The sequence below is a fragment of the Mauremys mutica genome, chromosome 11, assembly GCF_020497125.1.
Source record: "Mauremys mutica isolate MM-2020 ecotype Southern chromosome 11, ASM2049712v1, whole genome shotgun sequence".
NCBI classification, from domain to species: domain Eukaryota; kingdom Metazoa; phylum Chordata; order Testudines; family Geoemydidae; genus Mauremys; species Mauremys mutica.
Genome location: NC_059082.1, coordinates 86357718 through 86383461, shown reverse-complemented (window position 1 = coordinate 86383461; position 25744 = coordinate 86357718). Strand labels below are relative to the sequence as shown.

General features: G+C 39.9%; 1 protein-coding gene across 1 annotated transcript in view; it reads right to left on the bottom strand.

Annotated features, from left to right (window-relative positions):
- UNKL (unk like zinc finger) overlaps positions 1 to 25744 on the bottom strand; it is a 147927-nt gene that overhangs the window by 11402 nt on the left and 110781 nt on the right. The window contains exons 12-13 of the mRNA XM_044980315.1: positions 23834 to 24011; positions 4479 to 4571 (exon numbers count right to left, since the gene is read on the bottom strand). Coding sequence (XP_044836250.1) covers positions 4479 to 4571; positions 23834 to 24011 — 271 coding nt within the window. The remainder of the gene's footprint in view (positions 1 to 4478; positions 4572 to 23833; positions 24012 to 25744) is intronic.

Sequence of the window (25744 nt, the reverse complement as noted above, 5' to 3'; positions counted from 1 at the left end):
GGTTAGAACATTTGCAAGTAAAGCACTGAAATACCAAATGAGCATAAGGCAGAAATGCATTCACTTAAACAGCAAAATAACTGTGTTTTTTCTGGAAGATGATGGTAAAAGACAACCACTGTCTTTCAGGTGAGACAAAAATCACAGCCCCTTACCACAGGTGGCCATTAAAGACCTCATGCCATTTTTGCAAGAGTTGGGATGTTAAATTAAGTTTTCTAGACAAATTCCAACATAGGCAAATGCAATCCGTCTACATGACCTCCCCCCATGCAGGTTTCATTAGTTACAATATCCTTCATTTCGGAGGTTGTATAGTATTACCATTGATATGGGGAAGGATACAGAATCACAGAATCGTAGGAGTGGAAGGGACCTCAAGAGGTCGTCTAGTCCAGTACCCTGCACTCATGGAAGGACTAAGTATTATCTAGACCATTCCTGACAGATGTTTGTCTAACCTGCTCTTAAAAATCTCCAGTGACAGAGATTCCACAACCTCCCTAGGCAATTTATTCCAGTGCTTAACCACACTGACAGTTAGGAAGTTTTTCCTAAAATCCAACCTAAACCACCCTTGCTTCTTGTCCTATCCGCATACGTTAAGGAGAATAATTTTTCTCCCTCTTCCTTGTAACAACATTTTATGTACTTGAAAACTGTTATCTTGTCCCATCTCAGTCTTCTCTTCTCCAGACTAAACAAACACAATTTTTTCAATCTTCCCATATAGGAAGACTGTTTTCTAGGACTTTAATCATTTTTGTTGATCTTCTCTGGACTTTCTCCAATTTGTCCACATCTTTCCTAAAATGTGGTGCTTAGGACTGGACACAATACTCCAGTTGAGGCCTAATCATCGCAGAGTAGAGCAGAGGAATTACTTCTTGTGTCTTGCTTACAACACTCCTGCTAATACATCCCAGAATGATGTTTGCTTGCTTTTTTCCCCCGCAATAGTGTTACACTGTTCACTCCTATTTAGCTTGTGATCCACTATGACCCCTAGGTCCCTTTCTGCAGCACTCCATCCTAGGCAGTCATTTTCCATTTTGTATGTGTGCAACTGACTGTTGCTTTCTAAGTGGAGAACTTCACATTTGTCCTTACTGAATTGTCCTTATGACATGGGTAAGCAGATCAAATCCCTGTTAACAAAGTTATAGCATTAGCATAATTCACGGCAGATCTGACTTTACTATGGTCAGCAGCAGAGATAAATTCTAAGCTGCACACTTAAACTGTCAGACGTATTTTCTGGTTTCCATGAGGACACACCACTAACCCCAGTAGAGAAAAGTAACAGCTAACACATTACACTGTGTGCTTACAGAAACAAAGGAGTAGCCTGCTGTTGTATCTTTACTGAAAACTGGGGAGACAATCACTCATGCAGAATAGCATAACGTGTCCAAACTTTGAAGAAAGTCACTCTACCAGTACTGCTTGTTGCTCTCACAACAGGAATCACAATTCATAAAACCAGATTACCGTATACAAAGAATGTAAATCTGGTATTTAAACACAAAGTTGTTGCCAGAGCTAACTTAAAGGTGATGCTAGTTATTTTGGTAATCAAGCTGTGGCAGAGCACAAGATGTCATAAGTCCACACAGTAATTACATTATATCACGTGCTTCTTTTCTGTCCTTCCACTCTCTCCTCAGTTTTATTCCCCTCTTCCCTAAAATACACCCTCCCATGCAGTTCCCTTCCCTCGCTAAATCTTAGAAATAGGCCCCTTCAAATAAGTATTAACAAGATAGGTAATAGAAAATATTGTAAATATCTCTTAAAAATTAATAAAAATTAATGGAATTAACTGATAGGAAAAATGCTCACTGCGTTCTACCATTCTGATTTTATTGCATTTCATTGTCCACACTTTCCTTGAACTTTGACTATTTAAATTATATTTATTCTTCTTGCTGTGTGCAAAGCACCTAACAGCCTTCTGTCTCTCTGCAACTTATAATAATGTTAGTGGTTCTGAAGCCTTTTCTTTCTGTATATGTGACATTCATTACCCTGGGGGAGTGTTCTGGAACCTCCATATTCCTCATTTTTTTTATAATCGTGATCTTACATATAAAGCATGCCTTCTAAGGTATCAGGGGAAAGTTTAAGATCTGCTGAAAGTCATTTGTCTACCCATATGTGTATATCAATAATGCATATGAAGTTATGAGAATTGTATTGTATGGTGGTCACTAAAACATGCTGTAAGTTGGGGAATCAAGCAGACATTAGCTCCCCAGAGGCAACAGCAAGGAAAGTAGCCAACACCCGGGTGGGGTATCAATCAACTCATCAACAACCATTGTCCAGCAAGGGAGCTATGATGCAATGACTCATGCAATGAGGCCACAGTAGGGGAATTGCTCAGCCTTGCCTAGAGACTCAGCAAGGCCCATCCAGACATGCCTGGACTTGTGTTTTCCAAGCACATGGACTGAGGGTATAAAACAGAGTGGACACATATTGGGCCTTTTCTCCTGCCCCAACCTATGTTGCAAGCAACTAAGACACTGAGAAGAAGCCAAGATTCCAACAGAAGAGATTGGCCCAGGTTTAAGGAACAAACCTGTATATTAAGGACTGCAATATCCAGTGGGGTGAGAAACTGCTTAATCTAGATGTTGCCCAATCTAACAGGGCTGAGAGTTTAGACTGCGTGCTTATATTTTATTTCTTTTGGTAACTAACTGACTTTTTGCCTTTCACCTAATATCGCTTAAAATCTATCTTTTATAGTCAATACATTTGTTTAACTGTTTATCTTTACCAGTAAGTTTGTATGAAGTGTGTGGCAAATCTCAGGTTTTGCAAAGGCTGGTGTATAACCACTTTCCATTGCTGAAGCGGTGAACCAATTAATAAATCTGCATTGCCCATCTTGAGCAGTGCAAGATGGTATATTAATAAAGGTAATAACTGGAGATATACCAATCTCCTAGAACTAGAAGGGACCTTGAAAGGTCATCGAGTCCAGCCCCCTGCCTTCACTAGCAGGACCAATTTTTGCCCCAGATCCCTAAGTGGCCTCCTCAAGGATTGAACTCACAACCCTGGGTTTAGCAGGCCAATTCTCAAATCACTGAGCTATTCCTGCTGGGAGCTGGGCAGATTTGGCTGGTGCCTTTCTCTGTGTGACTCATGAGTGGCTCTGGGAGCATTCATGCAATCTAGCCATCTGTGGGGCTCCACATGCTGTTGTGCTGAGTGATCACAATGCCTGGAGGGGCTTGCTGCTGGTCACTAGCAAGGCATTCTGAGAGACAGCCCAAGCTGGAGAAAGTTAAGGGGGCACAGCAGTCCCACAGTCCCAGGCTGTACCCCGGGGGGATCCCGTCACATTATGGTCAGGAGAGATCCTCTCCATGTTCCCGTCTCCATGGTAACTCAGTATTCGCACCACCAAAAGTTTGAGAAAGGCTCGGGGTAAATGTCAACAGAACATATGTGCGATAAGGAAACAGCCAGCATGGAGCAGGTTACCAATGCACTAATAAATTATTTTAATGTTGCTTTAGTTTCCTACTGCTCCATGGGGATGTTATGAAAACGTACCCTTATTTTCTTAGCAGTGTGTTGCTTCGAAATGCATGACAAATTAAATATTTCATAAAACTACAATGGCTCAGTTTAACTTCCTATTTATCCATTCTTTTTCTCCTTCCTTTTCTGCTTTCATCTAGTAACGATGGAATTTTTAAACTTTCTTCCTTGATGTTTTTCTCCCCTTCATCCTTCCTCCCAAGTTCTTTACCCCAATACTGCTCTTCCTCTGTGTTGTCTCTTCCTCTCCTTTCTCAGAACAGGCCAACTGGATGAAGTATTCTCTCTCAGTTCTAAGCAGGAAAGCAAATAATGTAGAGGAAAATGTAGGTAGCCGGGAGTGAGCACTGTAAAACAAAGCTAGTCAGACCTTCAAATTAACTGGTCATTCCTTCTTTCAAATATGATTTTACTCATTTAATTCTTTGCATTGTTTCCTTTTAGTCACTCATTAAGGAAAAACAGAATCAACTTTTTTTAAATCAATATGTTCAGGTCCTGCTTATTTTGAACACTGCCTCTGCCTCTGCTGAATCTCAATGTAACTCATAATCCTTGCACATATAATACAAACAGGAAGTTTAAAATATAAGGGAGCCAAGGTCTTGATTTTCCTGAGAAAGATACTGAACTTGGGACTGAGTTGGAAAATGAGTTTTCATTAAAGCAATCTAGTTCAAATTTTGTTCACTAAATAGACTTGTAGAATAATAGTCAAAGTTTCTGAATCTGAAACTGGATCCATGCAGGCAGAGTCAATTGCCAGATCAAGGCCAAAGTTTACAGTATGACTGTCCACAACATTATGAGTTGCTATGTGAGCCTCAGCTGTAAGATAAATCTTCTGAAGAGTCTGATAGGGAAGAAAATACTTTAAATAAATAATGAAAATGGATAACTTTTGTAAACTGAGTTCTTACTTGTTAATCCAAGGTCACTGTTTTCTTGATCTTCTAATTCTTTATCTAAGGATGCAACATTTATATCACTAAAATGTAGATCTAAAGCAGAACCTGTTAAATAAAATATCATGTTAATGAAAATGTATCTGAATTATTGATAAAACTGTTATGTTTCCTGGAACTTCACAATATTATCTGGACCGTTATTATTATTATTTCTATTACAGTCATGCCTAGAGGACCCTAGAACCTAGATCAGGACCCCATTGTAGGTACTGTACAGACACATAATAAAGGAAAGTCTCTGGCTCTTGTGAGACAATGATTTTGCCTCTCGTCTACTAGAAATGTTTTAGTGTGTTAATCAAGTAGTGCATGAAGGTGGGGAGGTCAGGGAGAGAGAGAGACACTCTGTTATGGATTAGAAATTAAGAAAGAGAGAAAAAAGAGTAGTTAATCCTGCTGGGAAAGGATTAAATACGTGCACTTGTCACCACACCTGAATATATGAGAGGGGGCACTGGTACTCTGGGGCTGAACAGTCCTGATGGAGGAACAGTCCGATCACCAACCAAGTCCGGTGACAATGTTTGAACTGAAATTTGTGATATTTTATGTCTATGTAAATGAAGCCAAATGGAAGAGGATGAGTTCAGACTCTGCAGTCTTATGGACTGTATTTCTACAGGAGGTTGGGAAAAGCATTTGTTCACATCACCACCAGACCTTCCACTGTAAGATGAAAGAGAATGCATTTTGGTGTACAATGAAGTTGGATGCCAAACCTTGGAGTTTGTCCAATGTCACTCCTCCAGAGATGTATCCACTTTATGGGCAGTTTATGGGCATAAGGCAGCAAGACAGTCGTTTCCATGTATTAACAGCTGGATTCTACTTCTACGAGTAGTTCCTTCACTCAAATTATTGCAGGTAACTCAGTAAAAGAAGCCTGCCCCTTCAGTGTATTGTTTGTTACATTCACTGCTTTCTCTATACCTGGGTAATTAATTATTGTTTGTCATGGTCCAAATTTCTTGGTCAAGGTATAACTAAGGTCCAGAATCCAGAGAAAATAATACAAAAACAACAATAATGATAATAAATTCATGGAAGCCCATGACCTGTCTCTAATTTTTATTAAAAATACCCAGGGGGAGGGGAAGAGACTAACAGTCTCCGTCCTACTGCCGAGGGCTGATGGCTGGCCGCTGCTCCGGCCACCGGCTGCTGCTCTAACGGCCAGTTGCTGAAGCCGAAGAAGTCATGGAGGTCTGTTAAAGTCACAGAATCCATGACCTCCATGACAAAATTGTGTCCTTAATAATAATTAATAATAATAGTAACTAAATAAAAATTTTTACAGTCTGTTCAAAAGCATCTGGCAGTCTGGATTTGGCCGGAGGTCTGCCTATTGACTACCCCTGTTTTATAGTATCTCTGTGAGTAGCGCTGGAAAAGATGGACATAAAATAAGGGGAAATCATCAAGCTGTAAAAATCAGGTTGTTGTCTCTCTTCCCACTCATCTTTTTCCTGAATTCTCTCCCCCCCAGCTATATTTCATTTATCTCAGATAAATTCATGCTTTGGATATCTCTGACTTGAGGGAAGTAGACAGTCTGGGGCCTTATATACACAGCACAATTAGGAAAAATTTTGCTTCCTTGGTTCCTGATAGGTAGCATCATCATGGTGCTTTGTCTCATTGACTACAAAGGGAGGAGAAGGAACTATGGCAAACAGAATTACTGTAACTAACATTTCTTTCCAGATTCTAAAAGATCTCATCATTTCCCTGGTCATCAATGTACATTTTCCTTTGATTATGCTGTCTTCCTTTGAGAATGCACCACAATTAATTTACGCCCCCCCATGCAGTCTCAAGCTAAAAATAAGTTTATTTACAATCCTGAAAAAAGATTACATTAAAACAGTATATCACACAGCTTCACAATTCCACCTAATGGGCAGGCAGAATGAGTGTTATACAAAAAATTCATTTTAGAAAATCTCACAAACTAAAAGTCCAGCCTTGTCCTTCCTTAACTTCCTTGACTAAGAACTCTAGGTTCAAATCAGCATCTAAGCCCTCATGCTTCCTTCTCTCTCCCTCCTTTCTCATCTCACTTACCCCTGGACTCCATACAAATAGGCTCTATTCCACTTTGGATCGTAAAGAGTCTCTTTTTGAACTCCCAAGTGTTATCTGGCATTAGCTAAGATACTATTAATGCCCTTCCTCTTAAACAGCAAGAAGGCCAGCTCCTGGGTCGTCTTTATCAGTTTTCAACTACTTCTGATCATGTTTTCCTGCTTTATTGTCCCCTAAGACACACAAAAACATAACTTTAATATCAGAGGGGTAGCTGTGTTAGTCTGGATCTATAAAAGCAGCAAAGAGTCCTGTGGCACCTTATAGACTAACAGACGTATTGGAGCATGAGCTTTCGTGGGTGAATACCCACTTCGTCGGATGCATGTCGTCATAACTTTAATAGTTCTATTAACTGGACCCCAGTTAGCAATTTCAGTGAACCATTTCCCCAAAAAGAAATACCATCACTCAACAAAAAACAGAATTATTACATGCAAAAAAATTACTTATTTCTGTCAAATAGGAATTCCTTTGTGTTCTTTTCTATTCATTACAAAGCATTAAGAAAAATTTTCTGAAAGTGAGCAATATTAGGTTGTGGAACACAGTTTCCCTGGAGAGCTGGTGAAAAGGCCATCACTTGAGACTTTTAAAAATAAGCAAGACTAAACACTAGAAAATGATTGTGCGGAATAATCTTGCACTGACATCCTAGAAATAATCCAACTAGTCTTTTCCATTTCTAACTTTTATGTTCTCATAATTTTCTGTAATCTTTTTGCTGAAATTTAAAGACTTCCTGTAGCACATTGAATCTATGCTATTATTGAGCCCCAGATCCAGGATGTTTTCTTTACATAATGCATTTTATATATAAAACAGTCTTATCTTCTTGCCTTAAAAAACAAAAGTCTGAGAAAGTAGATAAATATAATAAAAAAAGAAAATTCTGCCGCACTGTTACACCTGCAGAATTTCACAAATGTATCTACCAAGACTTCTAAAACCTCAGGCACATTCTTAAATATTAATAAGAATTAATTATTGACAGCTGAGGCAAAATGCATCACTTGTTGCCTCATGTACAGCAGTTTGAAGTGTCCACCTGTTGCTAACATCTCAATGGAACATGAGTACCTGAAAAGAATGAAGCAACAAAGAAATAAGATGTCAGTCTTCAGAAAATAGTTATACAATATGTTACAGGGGAGATTTTCAAAAGGCACAAATGACAGTTAGGGACCTAGTTCCCATTTTTGCCTTTGAAAATCTCTTTCACATAAACACAGAACAATACTGTTCTTAGTCAAGATACATGTAGCAGAAGCTGCTTAATTGGGGTGGCCTATTGTAACAGAATACACCCCTATATTTACACTCTACACACTACTGTAATAATCTTTGTATAAAATATGCTTTGTAAGGTATCATTTGAAAAAACTAACTCTTAATAATATCATGGTAAAATGTATGTAACAACATTATATGTAAAGTTAAGAACATAAGCTTAAATCATGACTGAAGTGTATTTACCAGACAAATCTGGGGAGTGGGTAAACCTGTTTCTCAAAGACAAAGGACAAGATGAAACCTAGCCAGGTGTCATCAAAGCTGATGGGCCATCACTTATCAAGTGGCCACTCTTTGTCAAGGAAAGGGTGCAGAAAGAAGTAGTTACTCACCTTGTACAGTAACAATGGTTTTTTGAGATGTGTGTTCCTATGGGTGCTCCATTGTAGGTGTGCTTGTGATCGGAGAACTTTGGTAGCATTAAATATATGGAGATATACCCATCTCATAGAGCTGGAAGGGACCCCCAAAGGTCATTGAGTCCAGCCCCCTGCCTTCACTAGCAGGACCAAATACTGATTTTGCCCCAGATCCCTAAGTGGCCTCTTCAAGGATTGAACTCACAACCCTGGGTTTAGCAGGCCAATGCTCAAACTACTGAGCTATCCCTCTCCCCATTAGGCCCACATATACGCTTTCCCTCCTTGTGCTGCACCATGAGGCTAGTCAGCATGCACAAGCTAACCCCCTTCAGTTCCTCCTCTACTGCAGTGTAACTGACAAAGACTCAGAAGTAGAGGGGGAGGAGGATGGGTTGTGGAGCACCCATAGGGACACACATCTCGAAGAACTGTCACTAATGTACAAGATGAGTGACGTCTTGAGTAATGGAGCACCCTAGCAGTACCCCTTCCGGAGGGCTGGGACTTTGGAATCAGGTCAGTAACAGATGACAGCACAGTGGAGCTGAAGATGGCATCAGAGGCGGAGTCTTCAGTAATCGCAAAGTGTTCTGCGAAAGTGTGGCTTGACACTCATGTCACTGCTCTACAAATCTCTGAGACAGGGATATTCTTGAAGAAGGCAATGGATGAGGAGATCGACCTCATGGAGTGTGTACAAATAGAGTCTGGAAGGATCATGTTGTGAACTTGGTAACACTGTCTGATGCAATTCAGGACCCACTTGGAGAGTCTTTCGGCTGATATTGCTGAGGAAGAGTCTAAGGGACTTCCTGAAGGCCTTTGTCCTGTCCAGACAGAAGGCCAGGGCTCTCCTAACATCTAAAGTATGCAGTATAGCCTTTCTGTTGTCCTGGTGAGGTTTGGGTAAAAGATTGGAAGGTGAATCAATTGATTCATGTGAAACGGAGAGGTTACCTGAGATGTTGCACCCCATAATGCTTTATAGAAATATGCTTATGAATGTAAATATGACATAACTGAAATGTGTTTTATGCTAGATATGCCATGTAACATATCTGTGGAAAGGTTATGTTCTTCTGCATGTATTCATCCTATTTGTATGAATGTATCATTCTTGTATCTGAAACTAGAAATATGAAATATAACTCTAAGGTCTTATTGTAATTATGCAAAATGTGGGCCATTAATGGTGGCTTGTTTGCTGCTTCTTTGCTGCTTCTACAGAACCAGACTAACACGGCTACCCCTCTGATACTTGACACCTACTAAGCAGCAATTCTTCCCAGGTGAAGAGCACTGGAAATTAGTTCCCTCAGAAGCATTCCTATTAAGTGGATTTTCCTGACTGGGGCTAAGTTAAAGAGAGTGCATTCTATATTTTAATTTTTCCCAGTATATAAAAAAGTATAATACATGCACCTGTGCATTATTAAAAACCATAAAGCAGAATACCATGAGGTGCTGCAGTGTCATCCAAAGCTACAAGTACTCATCTTTCATGTAAATTACTTAGGGTGGATTTTACAGATATTAATGTTCATAAACTGCAAATACTGAATATGCACAGCAATTATTCCTCAAAGTTTAATCACTTGGCTAGTTTAATATTTCCCCCTCAAAATACCAAAAGGAATTAGAGGAAGATAATGAACCCTAATTATCCATATTTGATTGAATTTTTTTGTTAAATTAGAATAGTAACCAAACCACCCTAATCTTGCAAGGTTTCAGAGACAGAGGCAAGATGTTATATTTATATAATTTACAACTTTTAGTTTAAAATCAAAATCGCTCAAAGTTAGAGCTTTGTGGCAAAGACCAGCATAAAGCACACTGGGGTAGGGCCAAGTTACATATCACTTAAATAACTGGGTTTTCTAATGGGTTGTCTTGACAGTGACAGAAATAGAGCACATTATTTTCACTGCACTCATACACATACACACAAGGCATAGCTATCACAACTTCGGCAATTATATTCACACATGCCAGTAATTCAAGAGGCTACGTCCTTGCTTTAGAGAGAGAAAAAGCAATAAATCACTGTAAATACATCAATGTATGCATAAAAGAGATCCCAGTTAGCCCAATTTTACTGATTCTGTTAACAGAAACAGCTGAAACTGCAGTACATCTTTTTATATATGCAAAAACACACACACCATAAGAATATTTTATAGTAAAAGAAGCAACATTCTGCTTACCTCAATACCTAATTCAACTGGAACATCAAAAATAATCAAATACAGTATATCATGAAAAACCCAGATTTGTCACTGCATTTTGCAACATCTGCCCAACTTCTCATGTCATTAAAGTATTATTGAAAATAAAATATAGCATTTTAAAATATTTTGCTCAATTTTGATCTTTTTAATATTTTAATTTTTAAATTAAAGTGAATTTACTACACTGGTATGTATTTTACTGTCATATTAATAACATTACATTACATCCAACCAATCAAAATATTTTAGCTAGAATATCTTTCTTAGTAAAATATGATTTACTTGAATATTGCCATATTTAAACACTGGTTATAAAAACAGTTAAATTATATTTCTATTACTTTTATTTTAAAATAATCAGAAATAAGACTGACCAGGATTTGCAATCTTAAACCATTTGCAATTTAAGAATAGCTTAAAATCACTTATTTTCAGTTGTATCTCAGAGCTCATTAAATACGTTTTTTAGAAAAAACAACTATACACTTATTATAAAGTCGGTGAAAACATCTTCCATTTAATATTCTTCATTGATTTCTCTATGGAAAGAAATCAGATGCCTAACTTACCCTCTCGGTAAGTGCTGACTCACTTGTCTGCAGTCTCCTGGTCTCTGGTACATACCAATTTAAACAGAATTGTTCAGCTGCACCAGCTAATCACAGCAACTCCCTAATCACATGCCCTAAGCCACAGAATCTGCCAATGAATGCAATATGCAGTGTGCCTGTAGCAATGTTGGTCCCAGGATATTAGAGACTAGGTGGGTGAGATAATATCTTTTACTGAACCAACTTCTGTTGGTGAGAGAGAGAAGCTTTCAACCTTACACAGAGTTGAAGAATCAGCTTGTCTCTCTCTTGTATTACCTCACCCACCTTGTCTCTCTAATTAATGCAATACACTGTTCCTATTCTATCACATTATACAACAGCCATATAGGCAGTTCTTCATGAATGTGTATTTGCTCTGAAAAGAATGTAATGCATTTAGAAAACAAATGAATAATGTCTATAAAGGTTATATACTTTTGTGGATGAGTGGAACATAAAGTTAAAAACGATAAAGAATGCTTTGTTTTCAAAAATACCCAATTTACAACAAAACAATTGTGAATACTCTGAGCTGTTAACTTATACATAGAGATACAGTTTTTCACTTATAAAAGTAAGTTAAAAATTAGGTGAAACCATTTAAATTTCAGATTAGTTTTGTTCTTTTTTACATCAATCTTCATCCCCCCCACTAACATCAGAAAAAGTGTTTGGCGTGGGAACTTAATCATCGCCACTCTAAACTGCAAGATGAAACAGAACCCTATTAAGGTTTCCTTGACTGGATTGGCAAATTAATTACCCACCCTGCATCTGCCCCATTCCCATTGCCACTGAGAACTAGGTTGGAAAGGATCTGAATAATTTTCCATCACCCAACATGAAAACCCCAGCAGGGAGCAAAAGTAAGAATCCAATGTTCAGATAGAGCACTTCTGCCCTATAACAAAGCAAGCTGTTACTTGGAATAAAGAAAGGGTCTGGGGGAAAAAACGTCAGCTGCAGTTAAAAGAGGAAGTTATTCACCTTGTGCAGTAATGATGGTTCTTCGAGATGTGTCCCCCCTATGGGTGCTCTGCTGTAAGTGTATCTGAGCCCTTGCACCTCTAATCAGATATTTTAGGTAGCAGTGTCTGTTCAGCCCACATGTGCTCTCCCTCCCTCATGGTCTGCCTTGAGGCTATCTAGCACTGCATGGGTGAACCCCCTCAGTTCCTCCTCTACTCCAGAGCCCCTGTTGCAGAACTCTGAAATAGAGGGGAAGACAGTGGGTTATGGAGCATCCATAGGGACACACATCTCAAAGGACCATTGTTACTGCACAAGGTAAGTAACTTCCTCTTCAAGTAGCGTACCTATGGGTGCTCCACTGTAGGTGACTTCACAGTAGTATCCCCCATGGAGGGCTGGGGCTTCGGAGTGGAGTCTGTTATACAAAGAATACTGTGGAGCTGAAGATGGTATCAGAGGCCAAACCTCTAGTGATCACATAATGTTCTGTGAAAGTGTGGGCAGAGGTCCAAGTCACTGCTCTGCAGATTTCCGAAATAGGGACATCTTTAAGGAATTCGAGAGAGGTAGAAATTGACCTCATGGAGTGAGTACAAACAGAGGCAACAGATTGCACCCTTGATAACAGTGATTAATGCAATCCAAGACTCATTTGGATAATCTTTGAGCTGATATCGCGGAGCCTTTGGATCTGTCCGTGAATGAAAGGCATAGATTAGGGGACTTCCTGAAGTCTTTAGTCCTGTCCAAGTAGAATGCTAGTGCTTCTCTAACATCTAGCATATGCAGAATCGCCTCCCTGTTCTCACGATGTGGTTTTTGGAAAAAAACAGGAAGATGAATCTGTTGATTCATATGGAAAGTGGAGGCAACTTTAGGGAGAAACTTGTGATGCGGCCTCAGAGTTACTTTGTCTTCAAAAAAGACAGTGTATGGTGAATGTGCCATTAGGGCTGCTATTTCTTCTATGCGCCTAGCTGAGGTGATGGCAATTAGAAATGCTGTCTTCAGGGACAGGTGTAAGAGCGAGCAAGTTGCCATGGGCTCAAAGGGAGGTCTAGTCAAAACTCTGAGAACAAGGTTAAGATCCCAGGTTGGAGCAGGTGGTCTCACATGCAGGAAGAGATTTCCAAGGCCCTTAAGGAATCTATGCATCAGCGGGTGAGTGAACACCGAGTAGCTATCTACCTGATGGTGGAAAGCCGTTATGGCTGCAAGACGTACCTTAAGGGAGCTGAGTTAGAGTTCTGCCTTCTTGAGGTCTAAAACGTAGTCTAAGATTGGAGGGAGGGAGGGAGGGAGGGAAGACAAGGTTGGGTCTGTGTGCTAGAATGCCACCATACTTGGAATCGTTTCCATTTTTGTAGGTAAGTATGTCAAGCGCTTGACTTTCAGCTGTGCAGCAACATGTCTTTCACCTTGTCAGACAATTCTACTTCTAAATCTTGGAACCAAGAAGGAGCCTTGCCTGGAGGCGGAGGACCTGCAGGTTGGGGTGAAGGATCAGCCCACTGCTTTGAGAGAGCAGGTGGGGAATGAGCCAAAGACGAACCGGAGGACATAGTGCCATCTGTGTCAGATAAGGGAATCAGACTTGTGTATGACAGCAGTGGGCAATCAGAATAACTCACTTTGTCTTGTCAAATTTTCAACAGGACCTTGGACAGAAGAGGAAATGGAAGAAAGGCATACAAAAGGACCCTGTCCCATGGAAGGATGAGAGCATCTTCCAGTGAATGTTTCCCAGGCCAGTCCTGGAGCAGTAACTAGGACATTTCCTGTTTTGGTAAGTAGTGAAGAGATCCATAGTTGGGGTTCCTCAATGGGTGAATATATTTCAAAGCACCTCTGACACATTCGCACCTTCTAGAACAATGTCTGTTTTACCACCAGGAGTAGGATGATGAGTTACAGTTTCTGACACATCCACATGTTCTGGAATGGTGTTTGTTTCACCAATAGAAGGGGGGTCAGTCTCTGAAACACCTACAGGTTTTGGAACGATGTCTGTGCTACTGAGAGAAGATGTTGCTTCTGATGGATTCGCTTTGAAAAATGATGTCAACTTTGGAAGATTTTGGAAAATTTCACTAGTTTTTTGTTTCTTTTCTTCTGCCAGTTTACATTTCTGTGCTCTACTTAGTTGGTTATGTTTCATCCTGCCCCTTATCTCAGTTATCTGAACTTTAAAAAAAAAACAAATTACACAACATACACTATTTTTGTGTGTGTGTGCATATATGAAAAAAATGAATCCAGTACGTATAACTCAGAAGAATATATCAATAATAAAACAAATTTATTGCAATACATGACGGGATCTGATTTCCTCGCATTATTTCGATCTACGTTAGTAGGACACCCCCCCTCCCCCCGGTTTAGGTGGGGATAAGTAAAAGAGAACAGAAAAACGGGGAAGAGTGGAGTGGAGTGTAAGGAAGCGTAACAAAGTTCTGATTTCTCCCATGATGACTACTTCGATGCTTTTTTTAAAATATCAAATATCAAATTTTTTTCAAAAAAAAATAAATCTCATTCTTTTTGGTGCCCCCTGCTTTCCTGGTGGCCTAAGCACCTGCTTAGTCTGCCTACTGGGTAATCCAGCCCTGGATGTAGGACAGACCCTCTCACAAATCAGACTATATCATAAAGATCCTTTCTGGCCTTAAAAATCTATGAATCTACAGAAAAGAGAAAGCAGTAGGCCAAGGGAAGCTGACTGAACCACCCTAGTGTAAGACGGGGGGGGGGGAAGACTGGCTGGCAAAACAAGCTGGGAAAGAAAAGGAATGTGGGGCTTTTATAAATACTGGGTCCTCTCCCTTTCAGACACATGTAGGAAAAAACAGCACTAAAAATAGTGTGTTTGGGGTGCACTAAGAGTGAGCATGGGAGGAAAAAAACTTATGGAGAACAACAAGATAGGGTCCAGAGGCCCTCACCAACCTGGTGAACACTGGACTTTAATTACTTCTTAACTCAGGGGTGGCCAACCTGAGCCTGAGAGCCAGAATTTACCAATGTACATTGCCAAAGAGCCACTGTAATATGTCAGCAGCCCCACATCAGTTCCCACCCACCCACCCCCCGCCGCCCACCGGCAGCCCCGCCAATCGGCGCCTTCCCATCCCTCCCCGCACCTCCCAATCTGCTGTTTCGTGGCATGCAGGAGGTTCGGGGGGGCGGGGAGGGAAGAGCGAGGGCATGGCAGGCTCAGGGTAGGGGATGGGAAGGGGTGGAGTGGGGGCAGGGCCTGTGGCAGAGCCAGGGGTTAAGCAGTGAAAACCCCTTGGCCCATTGGAAAGTTGGCACCTTTAGCTCCAGCCCCGGAGTTGGTGCCTATACAAGGAGCCGCAAATTAACTTCTGAAGAGTCACATCTGGCTCCGGAGCCACAGGTTGGCCACCCCCGCCTTAACTGAATAAACTCATGGGGATTTATATTGCTTGCATTTTGGGATACTACTCTGTGTTTTAGTCTTTCTCCCTTATGCTATAATAATATCATTTGTAGTTCACTACTCTGTGTCAACAGCTCTTGTCAAGCCTGAAATACTCACTGCACCTAATACCGTTGTTATAATCGGTATATAAAAGATGGCATGTAAGGGTATAGTTGGAAAATTAATAACTCACTGATCATTAATATTCTTGAATGCTGTATGCACAGGGTATGTACAAAGAATTATGAATACGTGTTAGCATTATGTTCTTAAAATGTGTTTGGCAAGCAATGCATGAGCCCAGTTTGCCCTAGACAAAAGAATGTATATTTGTCTCAGGCAGAGTCAATGACGATCCATTTACATAAAAGGTTATCAAGCTGGGGAGAAGTTAGTATGGCAGCTATGCCCCCAACAGGAGAGAAAAACTTTATCTGGGCTATAATCACAGGGGGTCTGAACTTCAAATGATAAGTAATTGAATCAATTGATTGCATATAATATTACTGTATTATAAAAGTGTATCAATTAAGGTCTTATGAAAGCTAAAGACACATTGGAGAGTAATATCACTGTGAAATGTATGTACTATATTAACACTATAGGAGGAAATATGGATACTTAATTATATTATGCTTTAAAATCTGTGACCAAACACAGGGAGAAATAGCTCCCGTAACTCCTGTCTGGGAGAAAAACCTATCTACCTGTCTCCAATGAAATTAAGCAAGGTATGACCAAAAACAATGGAAGCCCCATTTACATATGAATCAGCAGGGGGCTGGGAAGCCCATAGGAAGAGAAGAACAGCATGAGGTCATCCAGACAAAACAGTAAGTTTGGGAAGATATAAGAAGAGAGGAGAAGTCATCTTGGACACAAGACGCCAGAGCTCTCGCAAGCTGATAACGACAGGTCCATCTAAGAAGGGGGCTAAAGTCTCTGGGAATGGAAGATTTGTAAGGATCTTGAACAAAGACAGTAGCTTGTTAAGTTAGGCCTTAGCAATTAGAAAGCATATTTTTACTTTTGTTTGTAACCCTTTCTAACTTTATTCCTTTTACTTGGTATCACTTAACTGATATTCTTTTGTTAATAAACTTGTTTTATTTTTACAATAAACCAACTCAGTGCTGTGCTTGAAAAGAAGGGTGCATTTATCCCAGGTAAGTTAATAAGATATGACATGCTTTTGTTTCTTTAAAAGAGCAAACAAACATTATTATTTCTCTGAGTGTTCCAGGAGAGGGTTGGATGCTTCAGCGTAGTTTTGGGGAAATTTGGGACAGGGAGTGTGTTGGGGTCATCTCTGCAAGAAGTAACCAAAGAGTGGTGAGTTCCAGAATGGGGCTGCTGTGTTGTAGGCAGGCTGCTGGGGCCAGAGCACTGGACCAGGGCTGCATAGCACACAAACACTCAGGATACTGCATGCTTGTGTCTTGGATGGAAGCATCCTAACAAGAAAACCACAGCAGCAGAGCATGTTAAGGCACTCAGGGTTGCAAGGCAGGCAGGCAGTGACACAACCCCCCACTGGTATGGATTGCAGCCCAGAACGTGACAAACATATTTTTAAGAAAAACCTCTCCATCTCTGCTCTCCTTCAATTCATCACCTCTGTGGTTCGTCGGAGATTCCTGATGCTCCTTTGTGCTGTCATAGTTCTTGATTCTACTAGTCAACCCACAATGGACTAGATCTGTCCTCACCTAACTCCCACCCAGAACACTTTCAGTCAAAACAATGTTTTTAATAGTCAGGCCTCCTTTTTTCCTCTTCAAAATCAAAACCAATAGACTCTGGAAGCTACTCTGGGAGCTGACCCACAGTAACAGATGGTCTATGGGAGAACTAGCTCTACAGGTGAATGTGAAGTCGGAGGTTCTAAAGGGCTCTTACCCCCAATCCCTATCCACCTTTATTGCTGTTTCTTCTCTTAGTGAAAAGTCTGGGCTGCGGCAATAACAGACAACCTGTGGAAATCCTAGGGGCAAATAGCTGGAAGCAGTTTGAAGTTGTAAACAGCTCTCTCAGCCTGGCTCCCCACTCATTGCTGCTTGTGGAATGTTCAGAGCTATAAGCACACATTGTCCTATTTCCTTTATTTGGTTGAATTTAGGGCTGTCAAGCAATTAAAAAAATTAATCTCATGGTTAATCGCACTGTTAAACAATAATAGAATACAATTTATTTAAATATTTTGGATGTTTTCTACATTTTCAAATATATTGATTTCAATTACAACACAGAATACAAAGTGTACAGTGTTCACTTTATATTATTTTTATTTCAAATATTTGCACTGTGAAAAACAAAAGAAATAGTTTTTTCAATTCACCTAATACAAATACTGTAGTGCAATCTCTTTATCATGAAAGTTGAACTTACAAATGTAGAATTATGTACAAAAACTAACTGCATTAAAAAATAAAACAATGTAAAACTTTAGAGCGTACAAGTCCACTCAGTCCTACTTCAGCCAATCGCTCAGACAAAACAAGTTTGGTTACAATTTGCAGGAGATAATGCTGCCTGCTTCTTGTTTACAATGTCACCTGAAAGTGAAAACAGGCGTTCGCATGGCACTGTTGTAGCTGGGGTCGCAAGATATTTATGTGCCAGATGCGCTAAAGATTCACATGTCCCTTCATGCTTCAATCACCATTCCAGAGGACATGAATCTATGCTGATGATGGGTTCTGCACGATAACGATCCAACGTAGTGCGGACCGACACATGTTCATTTTCATCATCTGAGTCAGATGCCACCAGCAGAAGATTGATTTTCTTTTTTGGTGGTTCGGGTTTTGTAGTTTTCACATCTGAGTGTTGCTTGTTTAAGACTTCTGAAAGCATGCTCCACACCTCATCCCTCTCAGATTTTGGATGGCACTTCAGATTCTTAAACCTTGGGTCAATTGCTGTAGCTATTTTTAGAAATCTCACAATGGTACCTGCTTTGCGTTTTGTTAAATCTGCAGTGAAAGTGCTAAAACAAACAACATGTGCTAGGTCATCATCCGAGACTGCTATAACATGAAATATATGGCAGAATGCGGTAAAACAGAGCAGGGGACATACAGTTCTCCCCCAAGGACTTCAGTCACAAATTAAATTAACACATTACTTTTTTTAACAAGCATCATCTGCATGGAAGCATGTCCTCTGGAATGGTGGCCAAAGCATGAAGGGGCATATGAATGTTTAGCATATCTGGCACATAAATACCTTGCAACGCCGGCTACATAAGTGTCATGCAAACACCTGTTCTCACTTGCTCACATTATAAATAAGAAGCAGAAAGCATCTCCTGTAAATGTAAATGAACTTGTTTGTCTTAGCGATTGGCTGAACAAGAAGTAGGACTGAGTGGACTTGAATCTCTAAAGTTTTACATTGTGTTTTTGAGTGCAGTTATGTAACAATAAAGAAATCTACATTTGTAAGTTACTTTCACAATAAAGAGATTGTACTAGAGTACTTGTATGAGGTGAATTGAAAAATACTGTTTCTTTTATCTTTTTTACAGTGCAAATATTTGTAATAAAAAATAATATAAAATGAGCACTGTATACTTTGTATTCTGTGTTGTAATAGAAATCAATGTATTTGAAATAAAACATCCAAAAATATTTAATACATTTCAATTGGTATTCTATTGCTGAACAGTGCAATTAATTGCAATTAATTTTTTTGAGTTAATCGCATTGAGTTAACTGTGATTAATCGACAGCCCTAGTTGAATTGTATCATGACCTGATGAAAGAGGGACCCCATCAACCCCACCTCCCCATGCTTTGTTATGACATGTACCCTGTCCACTGTGCTCTATAACACGAAGTGGACACTTATACAATACATAATTAAAATTAATAGTAATCAAGGTTCCCCAAAACCATGTAGATACATAGCCACATACATTGCTGATGGGTACTACACACTGCCCAGTGTCTATCATGCAAGAGAGCCTCTTTAATACAATACAAATGCCTCCTTGCCTTGTAGAGGGAGCAAATAACCTCACCTTCCAAGGAAGCAGAAAGACAGTGATCTGAGAAAGAAAAATGCCTGGGTCAATTATTGAGTGAAAGTGAGGAAGAGGATATGGGATGGGGAGAGGGTGTTGGAAAGAAGGTGAGAGCGAATGTGAGGTATTGGGTGAATGAGAAGGGAAGAAGAACTGAAAGTATAGCTGGAATAAAGGTGGTGGTAGAGTAATGAGTAAGGGAGTAAAGGAGGAGGGAATGAAAGCATCTATGCTCATAGATTATAAACTTGAGCTCAGGCAGCGATTCATTTTACTTACACACACACCACAAATAATCATGATGATGACAGATTCTAAAGATTTCAATTGAATTGTTTCTTCTGTGTAATTTCTGCTTATTGGGTTCTCCTCAGAATTGCTCTCACGCATCAATCAGCTTTCAGCACAACCTTAATTGTACTTAAATATGGTAAAGCACAATGCACACCCATACTTCAGTATAAATCATAAAACTAGATAACTTAATAAAATTCATGTAAAAATCACAGTATAAAATGCCATACACAAAGCAAATTCTAAAGCAGTATATATCCTCCTCTATCAATCCAGATAGATCTTATCTATTCATGTAAAGGACAACAACAACAAAAAAAGGTGAGAGACCTGTTTGAATGGGATGCAGATAGTTTCTTTTGAGAACACAGATAAAAGGCTCCATAGGCTTGAAATGTCACATACCACAAAGGGCTAGTTCTAACTCACTCTCTAAAGCAGTGGTGCACAAACATTTCTAGTCGTGCCCCTCCTTACCATTAATGGAATCTGTCCGTGCCTCCCCACCCTCCATTACTGCACAGTCAAGGCTTCCTCAGCAGTGGAGCTTGGGCTGAAGGCAGTGCTGGGGGCAGAACTGGGGATGGGGGAGGAGCTGGTCTGGGGATGGAGAGGGAATGAGAGCACAGCTGGACTGGGGACAGAGTGGAGCTGGGGGCTGAACAGGGTTGGGGGCTGAGCTGGTCTGGGGATGGAGCAGGGCTGGCACTCACTCCCCGTCCCACCGTGGGGGCTGGCCCACTCTGCACCCCCAAAACTTTCCTCCATGTCCCCCTAACGGTCACATCCCACAGCTTGGGGACCACTGCTCTAAAGTCAGAGTATTTCCATTGACTTTAATAGGAGTTGAATTGGGTCCCAAAACAGCAGCATGTATTGTAGCACAATTCATTGCTGAACACCTGTACATTTTGTTTTTTCACAAGTTTTATTCCCAAATTTGTCTGAGCTCCTGACAGATTTAAGAATAAAAATTTTGTGAATGACAATAGTTAGGGGGTCTTTATCCCAACTTTCCTACAGTCATTCATAGAGAAGAATGCAAACATAATGTACATAACAGGAAACTTCAAATGTGAGCTTTAATTGTAAGAATTGACCCGTCTAACTGAATTTCTAATACAGAAATTTAAGAAGATGCAATCCAGTTTTATTTAGAACGCACCTGGCTTTTCACATTTATTAGCTAACTAAAACAACAAAACAATTTATACCATGAATGTAACTTTCACAGCCCTAACTAGCAGCTAAGAAACACTCAGGAGGAATTGGATGGGTTCTAAAGGCTGAGATGTAAGCACTGGGTTCTTGTCAGGGGCGTGCAGGGGCATTTTTCAGTTGAGAGGGTAAATACCTTTATCCCGTCTAGCTGCAAAACCCATTGGACTCAGTGGAATTGGGCAGGAAGATCCGTGTGCTGGGAGAGAGGGGCATTATGAGGGATTTCACATTAGTTATACCAATGTAAGCAAGAGGGAATGAGCCGTCATGGAGAACTCTTGTACAGAAAAATACCCATCTTCTGTAGCATACAGCAATTTAATCTTGAGCGTGTTAAAGTTAACACTGTAGTTAAGTTGTATACTCAAAGAATATGCCCTTTCAGCATTTTAAGCAAGCTAACTGCCCAGTGGAACTGTTATCAAAATACAGCAAATCAACTAATAAAGAGAACAGATAGCTGTTAAACACTTTGGGCTATTACAAAAGAGGAGCCAACAAACTTAAAAATTAAAAAGATAATTTTTACCTAATGTATAATTACGCTGTGAAATTCACTTATGTATTAGTGAGGCTAACAGCTTAAGAAGGTTCTAAAAAGGAAGAAACAGTCACTTATCTTAAAATAACGATGGTTCTTCAAGATGTGCTGTCCATACATATATTCCACTCTTGATATGCATGGACCCCATGATCTCGAGACCAGACTCTTTTGGCTATAGTCATGCCTATTGGGGCCATGCATGTGCCCCTAGTGTCCTCATGCCCTGTACCAAAGGCACAAAGGGTAGAGTGGGCCCAATCGCCCATTAGCTATTTTGTCAATACAGAATCCAGATGTTAAGGGACTCCATAGTAGCAGGGAAGGAGGGAGCATCTCAACAACCGCAGTTACTGTAAGGTAAGTAACCATTCCTTATTCTTCAAGTGATTTTCCATACATACTCCACTCTTGGTGACTCTCAAGCACTGACCTGATGAGGAAGAGGTGGGTGTTTGGAGTCCACCTAAACAAAGACTGTAGTACAGCTCTGCCAAAAGAAGCATCATATCTGTTAGTCTACAAGGTGCCACAGGATTCTTTGCTGCTTTCATCATATCTTGATGCTTCAATGAGGGAACATGTTTTGTAAAGATATGGACTGAACCCCAAGTTGCTGCCCTGTGTATTTCTGAGATGGGTATGCTTCCCAAGGAAGCCGCAGATGATGTCTGAGCCCTATTGGAATGAGTCATAACCTGAGCTGGTGGAATCTTAAATTGGCTAGCTTATAATAGACTAATGAAACTATCAAAAGCCTGAGGGTTGAAATAATGAGCCCCATCAAGAAATGCCATAAAAATTTCTCGGGGAGACTCTAAACGATTTAGTCCTATGTAAATGGTACAGAAGTGCTCTAAAGACATCTAACATATGTAAACTAGCCTCCACTGATTAGAATGTGTTGGGGGGGCAGAAATCTGGCAAATTAATTTATTTCAAATGAAAATTAGTGACTATTTTATGCAAGAACTTGGGATGGGGCCTCAGGATGACCTTATCTTTATGGAATATTTTATGAAGAACGCCCGCCGTAAGTTCCTGTATTTCCCCTATTCTTTTGGCTGATAATTGCTACTTAAATATTATCTTCATGGATAAATATGGCAAAGAGCAAGTTGCCAATGGCTCAAATGGGGCTCTCATTAAACCTTCTAGGACAGTAGGGCAACCTGTGGAGTGCACGTGGCCCATCAGGGTAATCTGCTGGCAGGCCGCAGTTTCTTTACATTTGCACGGCCACCCGCAGCTCCCAGTGGCCGCAGTTCGCTGTTCCCGGCCAATGGGAGCTGTGGGAAGCGGCACGGGCCACAGGAATGTGAAAACACATTATAATTGGTACCAGGAAAAAATACTTTCCCTCAAAAATCTGAAAATAAAAGCAAAACAAACAAGCCCACATGCCACCAGGCAAAAACTACACTAGCTATAGTAAATATTAGTTATACTCATTGTTTACAATTAGGTAAAAAAAATAGTTCTTGTGAAACAACGTGGAGTCCGGTGGCACCTTAAAGACTAACAAATTTATTTGGGCATAAGCTTTCATGGGTAAAAACCCGCACTTTTTCAGATGCATGTGAGTTCTTGTGAGTGCATCATGGCATAGACATTGCCAGCTACGGGGGGTGAAGAGGGATCTGAGGGGCAGTTGGGCATGCTCTATCATTTATGCCCTCAGTACAGGGCACAAGGACCTTCAGGGCACATGCACAATCCCAATGGACGCTGCTGGCCAAAAGATTCCAATCTCATGAGCATTAAGAATGGAATATATAGGGATAATCACTCAAAGAAAGAATTCACATTTCTATTAATAAAACAATCTGCAATTACACTTGCTGGAATAAAACTGTAAAACACCTCATGTTCGATGGCATGAACTGAACACCAGCAGGAATCAGGAGAATAACCTCTCTCCTATAAGAGCACTATTAGATACATTATCAAAGTTTTATAACTTCTTAAATATTGGCCACTGTCAGAAACAGAATACCAGATTAAATGGTCCACTGATTTGTTCCAGGTTGATAATTCCTAAATTTCCATCTGAGAATTTACAAAAGCTGCTGATTTGGAAAAACATTAAATTCAATTCCAAGTATTAATTTTAACTGCAGATAATAAAGCAAATATGTAAAATTGTAACTGCCCTTCTCAGTATGCATTTTCTGAATGTATATTAAAATAGAATAATCTTGAAAAAAATACAAAAGAGGAATAAAAGAGGAAATGCTCAGACTTACCTATAACTGATTCAACTGTATTACTGCCAGGGTAGAATGGGAGAGCTTTAGTACTGATAGCTGAGAGAGCTGTTGGGGATGAATTATCTGATCCAATACTGGAAGCCAGACTAGAAGTTATACTGGAGGTTATACTTGAAGCAAGTGGATTAACCACTGAAAAAACACTGAGATGGTTCTGTTTAAAAATATATAAATAAAATAAGCAAAATGCATTTGTAAACAAAATTATTAAAATAATCTTAAAAACAAAGATTTGGGAGACATTATATAGGTTATTTAAATTTGCACAGCAGAAGACTCTATGGAATTAATGAATTTAGGATCATGTTCCTGTGTATTTGGCAGCAAATGTGCTTGACAAAGCTAGCACATTCCAACAGTCCAGAAATTGCTCCCAGAAAATATATGTCACAAAGGCAGTTATACAAGGGCTAGGACAGTTGGAGCCTGAGGAACAATTCCGAAAGAAAAAAATATCCATGCAAGGTGATCGAAGTCAATTCTGTATTCTCATATAAAAAATGATCATAGAAATTTGAGGTGTAAAAGACCTAGAGGCATTAGGTCATTTAATTCATTTCCTAGACATAAACATACAGACTCATACACCTATATCTTACTGAAGCTAGTGTCCAAGTTAGCTAGCATAGTGTCAAAATATGACTGTACATATGGCGCTTGTACCCCTGTCCTGCTTACCTCTACCTGAGCCCTGCTGACCCAAGGAAAGAGGTTAGGTCTTTAATTCAAGATAGTTTTTTCCCTACAAATTTATTAAATATCACCAGTTAACATTCTGAACAGGAAAATTAAGTTTCAAAAAGTTTGGAGTGAGTTTGTGCAGAACCCAACTTTTCTTTGTCTTTTAATTTAAAAAATTAACAAAATAATATCATCAAGTTTCAATAAGAGTGTACGGAACAGTGACTTATTGCATATTGAAGTGCTAAACTGATTTGTACCAAAATCTTTGGCGGGTTCCAGTCAGATTTCAGACCTGGATACACTACGGAAACGAAACTGGTTGTAGAACTGATAAACAATTTCTATATGGCAATGGACAAAGGCTAAATATGCATGTTGACACTAGTAGATATTTTTGTAGTTTTCTGATCCTGTCCATGAAGGGGAACTGTTGACTTGTCTCAAGATCTTGCACAAGTGGATAGTGTATTATGCTGACTTCATCAATTTCTTTTGCGTGCATCTCAAAGGGTTATGGTGGGAGTTGCATCTCCTTCTTGAAAGTTTGATCTAAGTCTGCATTTCTAGTGCACTGTTCAATGTGATGTCTAGCTCTCAACTGTGAAGTCTCTTAAATTCTCAGTTCAATCACCTCTTTCATTCAACCTATGATAGAATGCTTGGAGAAACTGTTGTATGCAATGTAGCTGTAGCCATGTTGGTTCCAGGATATTAGAGAGACAAGGTGGCTGAGGTAATATCTTTTATTGGACCTACTTCTGTTCGTGAAATACTATAGAGTATGCTGTGTCATCAATATGCCAATACTCCTAGATCTACAACTTTGCTTCCCAAGTATCCCAGTGTTTGAGTGAAACAGGAATCTATGAAAAGTAGCCAGGTAATGAATGAGACAGGGGACTGCAGGAAGAGAAAGCATGGTCTAGCGGTTAATGCAGTTGAATGTCACCCTGAAGCATGGAAAGAATCCAATTCCTTTGCCACAGAATTTCTATGTGATGCTGGCAAAGACATTTAAATCTAACATCAGAGGGGTAGCCGTGTTAGTCTGAGTCTGTAAAAGGGGCAAAGAGTTCTGTGGCACCTTATAGTCTATAAGGTGCCACAGAACTCTTTAAATCTAACACTTACTTCACAAGTGGTCACCAATTCAGTATTCCTCATTTTCTAGGTGCCTAACTTTAGTACTTCTATAAATCAGAT